At 40.1% G+C, this 13,240-nt stretch overlaps 1 protein-coding gene across 10 annotated transcripts in view; it reads right to left on the bottom strand.

The window, feature by feature from the left end:
• Positions 1-13,240, bottom strand: part of tnikb (TRAF2 and NCK interacting kinase b) — a 102,774-nt gene that overhangs the window by 71,972 nt on the left and 17,562 nt on the right. For all 10 annotated transcript variants that reach the window (XM_037534214.1, XM_037534212.1, XM_037534210.1 and 7 more), the window contains exon 2: positions 10,291-10,356. In XM_037534214.1, coding sequence (XP_037390111.1) covers positions 10,291-10,356 — 66 coding nt within the window. The remainder of the gene's footprint in view (positions 1-10,290; positions 10,357-13,240) is intronic.

Here is a 13,240-nt window from a genome sequence, read left to right on the forward strand (position 1 = left end):
TCTTATACTAGTCAAAATCATTTTTGTTTTATAGCCAGATGCATGCTTTCTGAGAAGCATTTCAATTGCCAGTTAAATACACTACTTTCATATTCAGTCATATTCACAGCTTGCTGCATGCTACATAAGAGCTGGAATTACGGAGCCCAATTTTTTTTTGTCTGCCCAAAATAACAAATGATCAGCGGTGCTGGGCAATGCAGTGGACCATTCCTCAATAAATAAATGACCCTGTCTAATATTTTTGTCTCGTTTGTTTAAGTTGGTTCTCTTTGTGTGGTATTAGGACTTGTGCAATAAACTGATGAGGTTTTAGGTCAAACTTTTAAAGGGTTCCCAAACTATCAAGCACCAGTGTATCGCCTGTGCTGTTAAACCAGTACTGGAAAACAATATTGATTTCCAGTATTTATTTTTACTGTTGGTGGTACCGACCCATAACAGATCAATAACGGCAATGTACGTTATTTGCTGGGTACATTTGCTGGATACATCAAAACGAAATATAAGTACAGTTATTTCAGAAACTCTATCTTTTTAAAGTTTATATTATTGCGTAAGGTTTCATTTGGTGCCATTTGAAGAGATGCAGCATAGAACAGGCCAAACAAAACAAGCTATGTGAAGCATATAAGCCATGAGAATTTATTAAAGCATACAAAAATATCCTCTGGTACTGTGACACTGGGATATATTTGGAAAATACTGTGATGTTAAATCTACTGGCCAGCTCTAGGGGTCAGTCCATTTTCTGCTGTTTGGCAGGCTAAAGGATGAGGTGACGTGAGTAAAAGCATGATCTGACCGGGGTAGTCCTACTGTATGAAACAGCCATGCTCAGATTAACCTATTTCTGAGGCTGACTTCAGCAGACGTTGCAAGTGCACAGAGCTGTTCCCGTTACGCAAGAGCAGAGTGAAGCTGGGTCAGGCAAAGTAGCCCACTCTGTTCAACAACCCAGTCTCAGCAAAGATAGCCATCACGCTCCATCGGGGAAGCACAATAGGACGTCCCCAAACTGCCCAGGCACGACACAAAGCACCCAACCTATTGCTGGCTTACTACCACTATGTAAGCAATCCTGCTGCTCACGCTGGCGACAGTGTGTATCTACTCAAAGGATTCAGACTGTAATATCATAAAAGTCTGATTGGAACTCATGGCATGAGTCATGTTTCTCCGAAAGCATGTGACAGTTACATTCTGTGACTGTGAAAGTAATAAATTCTGGATTATTGCACATCAGAACTTGCTGATTCGCAGCACAGACTTCAGAGAACAAGTCAGCGCAGAGCAGTAAAGGCTTAATCCATGTCATTTGGCAATTTGCAATATGGCAAATGAAGTGAGGCTCTGAATGAATCAGGAATGGAGAAAAAAAAAGCAGCAAAAGGGGAAAGGAGCATCTCACCGGAGCCAATTAAAGACCTTTCATGCCATCATTACTGCTGTTTCAAAAACACCATTCATCATTTAGCAGAACCGATTCATTCGATTCACGATTTCCAGGCCTGTGTTTTCCTGCGCATGCTAGAAATGACCAGCTGCGGCTTAAATGCAATAAAAAAAAAAGAAGAAAGAAAACAAAAACCATTTTGGTTTCAAAGTTAGGCTATTGACACGCTCCCCCCTGCTGCAAATGAGCGCGATGTTCTGGAGCATCTCAGAGTTCGTTCTTACACTGGCACAATTTGCATGTGAAACAAAGGCCACGCACAAATGAGCAAGTCTGTTTTATGTCTTTTTTTAATATTTGGACTGATTAGCCCACACAAATGCGGGGCAGGCGATGACGTTAGCTGGGCTGCTCTTTCTGATTAGCATAATCACAGAACTACAGGTCCTGCTCTGCGTACAGCGGCGCTATAAATAAGGCCGCGTTCCCTCAGCAGAAGCACGCAGGGCATCTGAATTCAGAGGACTGTTTCGAGCATGCAGAACACAAAGAGACGGGGGAATAGACAAGGTCTGGTTCAGCTGCCACGTTGACATCGATTTATACATTTCACTGCCTTCTGCACCCGTTGCTTTTCTCCTCATTCTCTCCAGCTTGGAAAAGAAGGACATGCATGTATAGGTGTGCCAGTGCACTCACATCAGCTGGTAAATAGACATCTATGTGGTTCTGCTGTGCCTTTCATGTTTTCTGCAGCTTTCCATTGTTTAAAATGCAGTACTGCTCAGTTACGTAAGCCTACAGACCCTCTACTCTTCCTTTCTATGTAAACATATTTTATTTAGTTGGGCAGTGTTGTTAGCTATATTGAGCTAACTAGAATGCCCCAGTTTGTCAATGTAGTAGTAGTATTAATAATAATAATCATATATATTTTTTTAATCCCACAAATTTTAATCCACAAAATTCCACCTCTGCATTCAACCCATCTGTGAAGTGAAACGGCGCCCAGGGAGCAATTGGGGGTTAGGTGTCTTGCTCAAAGACACCTCAGTAATGGACTGTCGGCGTTGGGGATTGAACCGGTGACCTTCCGGTCACAGGGCCAGTTCCCTAACCTCCAGCCCACGACTGCCCCATATACTAAAAACTTTATTTTTATTATTAAACTGCATATCTATAGAAATAGAAATACTAATGTTCAAATATGTGCAATACCCTCATGTGCAATACCATAGTTGTTATATTCTTTCATATTCACCCTTTTAGTTTGACCTATTTTACTTTATTTGATTTTAAATTATTTTATAGTTTAATTTTCTATTTTTACTTTAATCATTTTAAATTATATAGTCTTTACTTTATTTTTGCTTTATTCCTAGTTTAATCTTTTTAATTATTTTTGTTAGAATTGCTACCCAATTTCGTTGACAATAAAGAATCTTGAATAATAATAATAATAATAATAATACTGTCTTTATTTAATAAAGTCTTTATTTATACTAAAATGATAATTTTTTAAATGAAATCCCAATCTCAAAATTCCATAGTTTAGGAGTTATATAAGTAAATGATTTTCCACCAACTGAACTGTAAGTGATCCTAGGAGTCACTCATGTACACACAACTGGCCCTTAGAGTTGAAACAGTTATTCTGTTGGTCAGTATTCTTTGGGCACATGTTTGAGGCCTGTGTCTCCATCTACCTACTACTAAACAAAATCAATCAACAAGCTTTTGAGACGCTACTGTTAATTTACACCTGGTTTTAAAGGGCAAAGAACACTCTTGTGATTGGCTGCTGCTAGTTACTCAATAATAATAATAGTAATAATACTACTACGACGACTAATAATAATAATAATAATAATAATTATTATTCTTTATATAGCAGTTCACATGCTGGTGGCAGCTCAAAGTGGTTTACAGACATGTGATAAGCAGTAATCAAATTAAAAGACAAATGAGATGTAAAGTTTTAATTAAATGCCGAGTTAAAGGGAGACGTTTTAGATGCTTCAGAAAAGTGAGCACTGAGCTTAGCTGTGTTATAAAAGGTGAAACTGAGCTCCACAGTTTAGAAGCAGAACAACTGAATGAGTCTCTGTATGCTTTCGGTATTTTACAGGAGGCGTTTGCAGAAGTTCAGTATCTGCAGATCTAAGATCATAAACAGACAGACACTCTGGGATGTAAGCAGTGCTTTAAGGTCATTTAGAGTCTTAAAAACCATCAGCAGAGCTTTACAATCTGTCCTGAATGATACGGGCAGCCAGTGCAGCTCCTTTAAAACGGGCCCGATCTGATCTCCCTGTTTAGTTTTTGTTAGGATGCTGATGCATTTTGTATGAGTTGTAAGGGATGTCCTGTTTTCTTAGGAAGTCCAGTAAGAAGACCATTACAGTGATCAACTCTGCTCATAACAAATGCATGAACAAGCTTCTCTCCGTCGCTGTAAGAAAGAAAAGGCAGAACTTGGGATTGTGTTTACATACGGGATAAAACAGTTCAGAGTCTAGGATCACACCCAGGTCTGGTATATGATGCTAAAGAACTTCCTCATGAAGCAGCTTTCTCTGAGTTTCTGTACCAACGGTCAGTATATCCATTTTTTGTGATTTAATTGAAAACATTTAATAGAAATTTAATAGAAAGTTTTGCGACATCCTCTGAGAAATATCTGATACACAGCTAGTCAGTCTGTCTACAGTCCTGATCATCAAATGGAACATGAAATCAGCTGTATGTCCAATAGCTCCATCCATTTGTTGCAAAAGCCTCTGATGTTTCGCAAAATCCTCCCTTAAACGTATATGTATGAGGTGTAGATATCACATGCGCATGAACTGCATGTATAGGCTCGTGTACCAGGTTTGTACAGAACACGGGCGGAACGCAACCTATTCGCACCTGAAAGGCTTGGTGCATCTGGCCCTCTGTTAAGATGGAATTTCATGCCCCCAGTCAGATGGTCAGTCTGATAGGGTTAACGACTGCTCACAGAAGGGGAAGGACATGTTCTGCTTGTACTGACCAGCATCTGCACCACAAAGGTCATAAAATGCATCAACTCATATTAATAATTAGGATGGTTTAGTGCTAAACTGCTGTCTCGGCTCCGATTTTCCAGAGAATACAGATTAATCTGAAGCATATATTGGTGGACTATTTCCTTCTGTCATCAAACCAAGGAGCAAATATGAGAAAAAGGATAGGCTGTCCTGTTTCTGATCAGTTTTTATTTCCCATATTTCCTGGTGACATATAGTGCGATAACATGTAGATGACACTTTTTCATTTTTCAGCTTCTACTTTTCTTTTCTACAAATTTACCTGATAGCCTGATGGCAAATAAAGTGGAATTTTCTAGTTAACCCTCTGTCTCTAGTCTTACAGGGCAAAAAGAGAACTTCCTTAAAAACAAGCGGCCTCATTTACCAATACCTTCTTATGTTTTTCCATCATTTGCTCTTGAGAAAAGTCCTAAGAAAAAGTCTAGGTCACATTCATGACATGTTCTTAAAGCGCAGAACTGTTCTGACCTTTGTGCTATTAAGTGTGTGTAGATTCTGTTCTTGTACACACTCTCAGAAATAAAGGTAGAAAACTGTCACAGGGGCAGTGCCCCTCTTGTAACCGGGTAGGACCCTCAAGTGCCTTTATTCAGGGAACATAACTGAACCATAATCCACTGAAATGATGTGTTCTAAGCTGTACTGACTCCACACACCCCGCCTCGCCTCCAGGCTTTTATTCTACTGCTCTATTTTAAAACATTAGTACAAATACCAACTTTTCACCTAGAAAAACGTATTTAGGGTGCACAATCGGAACGTAAAAACTGTTGTACTTTTAGAGGGTACACTTACATTGTTTGTACCTTAATGAACGAAAAATGTACCTGCTCAGAACCTTCACTTCCTATTATTTAATAATATCTTATTATTAACAGTGTAAGAAAAAAACGTTGTAAAACTGCGAGTTTTCAGAAGAAATTTCTTCTTATGACTGGTTAGTGAATGAGGCCCAACGTCCTGCCCGCAGGACGCCGAGTTAAAGACTGCTCACGTCAGGGGGAGGACGTGTTCTACTTTCAGATGCATCTGATTACCTTCATTCAGAGAAACCCACAGGCTAAAGTTGGTGTGCAGGGTTGTTTGACTGAACCCACCAGAAAGCTGCACTAACCCCTGCTCCCACAAGAGAACACACATTTTTACTGCTTATCTTACAGTTTATCTTTTAAACTCTTATTGTTCCTCATGTTAACAAACCTAAAGATGCAACTGAAGAAAATCCAGTCAAAATGGCCAAGAAGCACACGCTATTCATTATTCGGCATCAGGAGAAAAGCAGAAAACATATTTAACTTAATTACACAGATGTCTCACCAACTAAATACAATATCACATTTCAGTGTGTCCACTTCTTGAGTTTATTACAGCTTCCATTCTTTTCGGGAAACTTTCAGATTTTCAAAGAAATCTGCAGGGATATTTTTCCAAGTTCAGTCTTAGAAGCTGGTTGATCGTTTACTGAAGTAATTAAACACAGGTCTGGACTCTGGGGTGGTCAGTCCACCGTTGAGCTTCTTTGCTCGATGTGTCCGTCTCTTTTTCTCAGTGAGGTTCTTCTTGATCAGCAACACATCCAGTCAGACCCACAGCGCTGAGTGGTCTTCTCACAGTGGGAGTGATTTTCTCCTCTCTCTCAGAGACGAAAGCTTTAAGTGCTGTTCATCTGATGGGGGGGCAATTTTGGCGTCTACCAGGTCTTCCAGGTGGTTGTTAGGAGGCCCATTTTCTAAGCAGATATGAATCATTTTTGTTAACTCCAGTTTTAGTCTATTCAAGTGGATTATCTTAGATCTAATCTCTTCAAAAATATCTCCTGAAAAATTCATAACTTGTACTTAAGTGCTGCGTTATTAAAGAAACTTGAATAAACGCTACAACTTGTGACATCACACAAATGTCACTGACTGCAATGCAGATCAGCCCACAACAAGCGTTACACTTAAGACCCCAACACAAAAATTTTCAGGCACTTCTGCCCTAAACTGCAACGAAAAGGTCATAAAATGGCATCTGTCGGAACTCCCTAAAAGTGAGATGAACGCTAAGCTCTGACTCAGCTCCGATATTCCAGAGGCTACAGAATCGCAAATCAATAAGAGGGAGACAGATGGAGGGAGGCTGAGCTCCTCCTCAACACACAGCCTTAAGAGGTGGGTTGGAGGATCCTCAAAGAGAAACACTAACACTTCTTACAGACCAATTAAACCCTCCTTCATGTTGCCTTCGTTTCTTAATCCCACTGGTGCTCAGGGACAGCTGATGTTCTCTGGGGTGTCACTGTTAACAGAAATGGGTCAATGTCATCTGAAATAACTTCTGAAAACCACCGGGCTCTTGACTGAATGCTTTGTTCAAGCTGTCGTCTCGATGGCAATCCCACCTCCTTTCAGTCTCTTATTTATATTAATATTATATTGGACTTGGGCTGCTGAGGTACAGATGTGCACAGAATCAGAAAAGATCAAATTATTACAGACGTTGCAAAAAATACACAGTCTGTGGCCACAGTGCTCTAATGAATGACTCACTTTTAAGGTTTATATTATAGTAGTTAAGCTTTAGCCACTTGATAGAAATCAATCGGCACCTAATTTTAGCACTGTAATCAATGCTGGACAGTGAGGAAATCTTATTAGCGACTGTAGGGACATGGGGTTATGATGTGCCACATGTGCTTTCCATTGACTTTTCATTAAAGACAACGAAGTAAACAGAATGGCTGCTGATTTATAGTTTCCTGGGGTGGGATTAGACAAGCTGACTTGCTATTAACCCTTAGCAGTTGACAGTTAATGCAGTTACACAGTTAGCTAAGTAATTCATTAAATTTGCATTCAATTTACATTCTTTCGAATTTCCACGTTCAACGATTTTCCGTTTGTTTCAACAACTGCCGTGGTTACATGAAAAGATTTTTGCCTTTCCGAGTGAATACATTCTGATTATGAATTAAGACAGACGTGTTTATGCTCACTCTACTCAACAATCTGATGAAAATCTCTGCATGCATGCTCACTACAAGCAATCTGATCCAAAATTACACGCATGCATAGAGCACCACTTAGTGTAGACGTTACCATGACAACCAACATCACGTGAGTCCAGTCAGAGTGAGATGAGCAGCAGTGAGCAGTGATCGTGTTTTTAATGACTTTAAAATGACGTCAGACTCAGGAAAACGTCCTTCACGTGTCCTCATTAAAGAAGGCCGAGAGGAAGACGTCGTGCTCTGAGACACATAAACTGGACGTCCGTCCCGCCGCCGTCTTTTAAAGATTAGAGCATAAACTTCGTCTCCTCTGCAGACCAGTTTCTCCTCCACCGTGTTGAATGGTATAAACTCCGCTATGACGCGACGCGCATGCAGCACAGACTTAAACTTTCAGACAGGGAATGTAATCAGATCCAGGCGTTTACATCATTAATATTCTTGTATTTAACGGATTATTCACAGGATTGCTCAACTCGTTCAATCAGATAGAAATTCTATTCTGAATAGAAAGCACTAGACTATTCCAATTAAGGTGTTTACATGGACGTATTCTATTCTATTTGATTATTAACGGATTATCAGGCTGTATGTAAACAAAGCTAATGTCAACTAGAGACAGAAGCAAGGCAAAAATTACAAGGTTATGGTGAACTCAGCAAATTCAAATCATAATAAAATATCTCCTCTTTTACTTACAAACAAAATTCTCGTTTTAATATGCCACGAGCAAGAAATAATTCAATTCAAATGACACCATGCTTTTACTATCGATGGCGGTAACGGCAAACTTTAAAACTTTAACCCATAAAACAGTTACAACAGCTTTTAAGGCAAATATCTGCTGACAAGCACTAGGCTTCCTCCTGCTGTGGCAAGATTCAAGGAAACTGTCTTAACAAATGCAGAGTCCTGGGTACATCTGTTGGTGTGACACAGGTTTGCCCACCTGTGAGAGGATAATGGAGCGGGTGAAGGATTGTTCTTAGAACTGCCTTGAAGTGTAAGAAAACACATGGGTCCTGACACGCTGCGGCATTCCAGGCATTCAAAGCAAAAGCTCTGACAGGTAAGTACGGATCTGACAGCAGTGCTTCTAAAGCTAACAGCTAACAGGGAAACTGGATTTCCTCACCCACCTCTTTAATTCTGAGGCAAAAAAGCAGCTGTTTCTACCCTTCAGCCTACTTTTCTCCTTTAATAACGGCATTCCTCACTGCAGCCGTCGCTTTTAGTTTTACATGGAAGGAACATGATCTATCAAAGCCAAAAGTACCTAGCCTTTTTGGTTTTTGTATATTGAGTCAGCCAACATTTGAATAGAAATATGCTTTATAATTTAGTTAATGCTTTTATACACAGCACAATTCATTTGTGTGATTTATTCAGATGCCAATACATGAATTCAAGCAAGTGGAGAACTGTTATCGTGCACACCAAACACTTGCATTGCATTAAAAATGTAGCTTTTTTTTTTTTAACTTTCATAGACAACATGAAGTCACTCCACCAATCATCCATCCATCCATCCATCCATCCATTTTCCAAGCCGCTTCTCCGTCAGGGTTCCACCAATCACCATATAATGTATCAGCTCCTTTCTTTGGCTTTTCCAAGATGCATACAGCATTCCTTCTTTTAGTTTGTGATGCGAACAACACAACAAAATTCAATTTTTGCGTCAGCTGCATTTTCACATCAGTCACTTGAATTTCTGCATGGACTGTATTTTCGCACTTTATTTCTGCTGTTTTCGGTGTGTAATGACCTTTACTTTGAATTGTGTGGGCACATTTCATATGTTAAAAAACACCCCAACAAAGCTAACAACTCATCTTTAACCTAACGCTTATTTACACAAATGTATATATGTTCGTATTTGCAAGTGTTCATATCATTCTGTAATATTCTGTAATTGTTATTATAATATATGTCAGACCTGCACATCATCGCTGTCAGAGCAAAACCTCACATCTCCAAAACGGTAACTTTACAGGAGAAGGAAAAAAACGTACTTTACTTTTAATGTAAGTCAATGGAACCAGATGTTTCTCCAAGTCATTTTGTGCCGTTTATTTCGGTCCAATCATCATGAAATTTACACACAGTTTAAAGGGGAACAGGCATTTTCAAACTATGTAAAAAACCCAAAACTAACAAAATTAGAGATAGGAGGTTTTGATCTGACACCAGCGGAATATATAGATATTTATCCCTGCACATCTATGGATATTCATACATAACTTCACACTGGCTCTTTACTACTCTTTGTTTTACTGTATTTTTGTCCCTTGTACTTGTTGATCTGTTCGTCATGCCACATAAGTGCATGCGTGATCTCACCAAGACAATAACATGCTTGGCGAAATGAAGTGATTCCGATTTTTTTCCATTTGCACCACAAACTACCACGGTGAGCAAGCAAATATAACCAGAAACAAAATCAATAATCAGCGTTTCCATTAGATCTGAATTCTATTCTGAATGTGCGCTCGCACTTGCTCAGAAACATCCAGAAATAAAGGCAACGTGGTGTTTCTTTCCCTTAGAGACAAGTCACGCGTGAAAAAACGTGTGCTTTTTGCACACTACACGTAAAAAATGTGTTATCGTGAAAAAATGTGTGATTACTTAAAGCGTTTCTGCGCATTTATCACGTGACTCTTCTGTAGAGGTTTATAAAGAAAACCTAATAAGACACAGAAAGCTCCAACTCCCCGATACTGATCTCTGACGATGCGTTAGGTAAGACGGGATTTGCCCATAACGTGTGACCTTGTGAACCAGCTGTAACAGGCGGCTATATTAGGCCTAGTAAGAGCACTTACCTTGTACACTTGTCCATATGTGCCATTTCCCACAAGCTCCACCAGCTCGAATATACCTGCAGGGTCCTGGGGGGAAGATTGAAACGAAAGAAAGAGATTAGCCACTATTATCTTTCTCACACAAGCATCAAGAAGATTGGCTAGATAATCCCTGCCATACACACGCCGCTGCATCCTTCTCTGCGGCTTTCGTACCGAGGAAGAAACGCACATCGTCTGACACTTCAACACATTCCGCAGTGAACGCAACTGAGCTGATGGGAGAGCGGACTAATAAAGAGCCCTCAAGCTTTTCTAGAGTCATATAATTACTACTTGAGGTTAAATGATATGAAAGGTATGAATGATATGTTGTAATAGTTACAATCAGGTTATAATATGGTAATCGTCTTATGTCAATTAATATAATTCACAACATTATTACACACATTATAATGGTATTTTGTGTTTTCCTGATAGGCTGTTATCACAGTGTAAAGGGCTCTGATGGTTTAACAGTTAGCACGTTAGTGCCGAGCTAGGGCTTAGTTCACAGTTAGAGCGTTGGCTTAGGACTAAGGTGTTGAGGTCAAGAAACCAGCCTGAATGGATCAGGCAGAACCCAACTGTCCTTCTCAAGTCTCAAAGCTTGCATTTGTCTAATGCTGAATGCTGAGATGAACAGAAAATGGAAAGGAAAATGACTTTTCCATATGAAAAAGATCTATATTACTAGTACAGGAATTTCTATAGGACTGCTAAAAGGATTGTGTACTATTAGATACTACACAAGTAAATATTACATATGCAAGAAAATATGACAGATTATTTTAAAAGTATTATACAGCACTATGGAAATCTTTCTTATAGTATTACAACAGTACTACGTCACATCTTCAGGCATTTTATTGAGCTGTTGAACTGTTATATAGTTATTTTTAAAGTCTGCAGTAGATTTTTCCTTTAGCATTTTTGTGGCTTACTTAAAAAGCAAAGTAAACTACACTATCAATTTTCAGTATTGCCACTTTGTTGAGTATGAAAAGCTGGTCATTATATCCCAATTTGACAGTTAATCTCATGATAAAAGTGTAACCACTGAAAACTCACCGCCTCAAAGCAAACTTACAACAGAATACAATATTTATAGTGGGCAGTTGCTAAATAAGTGACAGTAGAAAGTTTGAAAAATACTATAAAATTCCTTAAAGCAAAGCAGGAGCACCAAATTTAATCACACCAAATTTCCTCTCAACTTTCTTTTAACTAACTGTACAAAGTACCGTAATGACTCATCTCCACAACACCCGCATTTCGGAGTGACATCAGGCGTTGAACCTGAATGACTATTTAGCTGAAAAAGAAACAAATTACAGTGGCGGCACTCCGAGACCCGTCCTGCCTCCTGCAGGTCTCTGACGGGCCGGTGCAGTTTGAAAGCATCGTGACTGGGAGTCAACAGTTCCGTTCAAGCAGAAGAGAGCAAAAATATGACATCAGGGCTCCTTGTCAAAACGGAGCTCGAGTAAAAACAGTCAGCGCCATTTGCATCGGCGCATGTGGCACTTATCATAGCTGACAGAGCGGCGGCGTGCATCAGCGAGCATGAAGCTCATGAAAAATAAGTAAATAAATAATGCAACAAACCTCTAACAATGAGTATGAAAAGACAAGTTGCCATGGCAATCCAACAATAGCTGCCATTCATGTCACCGGAGGGGGAATCTTTTTAAAACTTGGCACTCTGCACCCATTCTAAAGCACCGGCTCAGGGAATAGGGAGATGATGCGAATGATAACGCCGCATGCAAACTAAAACCTTCGAGTGAGCGCAGGTCTCTGGTACGGCCTGGCAAACAGCCAGCTGACACAGCACTGAGGTTCAGCCGCTTGTTTTAGCAACAAGCAACACCTCTGATGTGAAGGAAACTCTCCACTTCTGAGAATTTAAAGAGGAATTCTACCTTTTATAACATTTCTGGGTATTTCGATCACTGACATATAAAGTCATTCAGAGTGGTTTGATGTGGAACAGGCCACTGCAGAGAAAATTAGGCGGTGATAGGAGCCAGGGTCATGATATCTATAGCATAGCCAATTTATAATGATCAGGCGTAACATCATGATCACCTCCTTGTTTCTACGCTCATTGTCCATTTTATCAGCTCCACTTATTATATAGGTGCATAGGTCCACTGACATGGTGGCGGTGTCAGTGTGTGCTGTGCTGGTCTGAGTGGATCAGACACAGCAGTACTGCTGGACTTTTTAAACACCTCAGTGTCACTGCTGGACTGAGAACAGTCCACCAACCAAAAACATCCAGGTAACAGCGTCCTGTGACCACTGATGAAGGACTAGAGGATGACCAACACAAACTGTGCAGCAGCAGATGAGCTGTCGTCTACAAGGTGGACCAACAAGGTAGGAGTGTCTAAAAGAGTGGACAGTGAGTGGACACAGTGTTTAAAACTCCAGCAGCACTGCCATTACCATGTCATTGTTACTGAGAATGCTCCACCACCCAAATAGTACCTGCTCTGTGAGGGTCCATGAGGGTCCTGACCACTGAAGAACAGGGTAACAGAGTATCAGATGGACTACAGTCTGTAACTGTAGAACTACAAAGTGCAGCTATACAGTAACTGCATTTGGCTGATGCTCTGATCCAGAGCGACTTACAATTTGGTAATTTTACACAGGGAGACCAAGGTGGTGTTAGGAGTCTTGCCCAAGGAGTCTTATTGGTATAGTGTAGGGTGCTTGCCCTGGTGGGGGATTGAACCCCAGTCTACAGTGTAGAAGGCAGTGGTGTTAACCACTACACTAACCAACCACTAACCACTAACCAACTAACTGGAGCTGATAAAATGGACAATGAGGGTAGAAACGAGGAGGTGGTCATGTTATGCCTGATCAGTGTAAATACTATCCAGAACCTATATGCGTCTTCTGAGTTGATATGTAGTAT

The sequence above is a fragment of the Pygocentrus nattereri genome, chromosome 24 (assembly GCF_015220715.1).
Source record: "Pygocentrus nattereri isolate fPygNat1 chromosome 24, fPygNat1.pri, whole genome shotgun sequence".
In the NCBI taxonomy this organism is placed as follows: domain Eukaryota; kingdom Metazoa; phylum Chordata; class Actinopteri; order Characiformes; family Serrasalmidae; genus Pygocentrus; species Pygocentrus nattereri.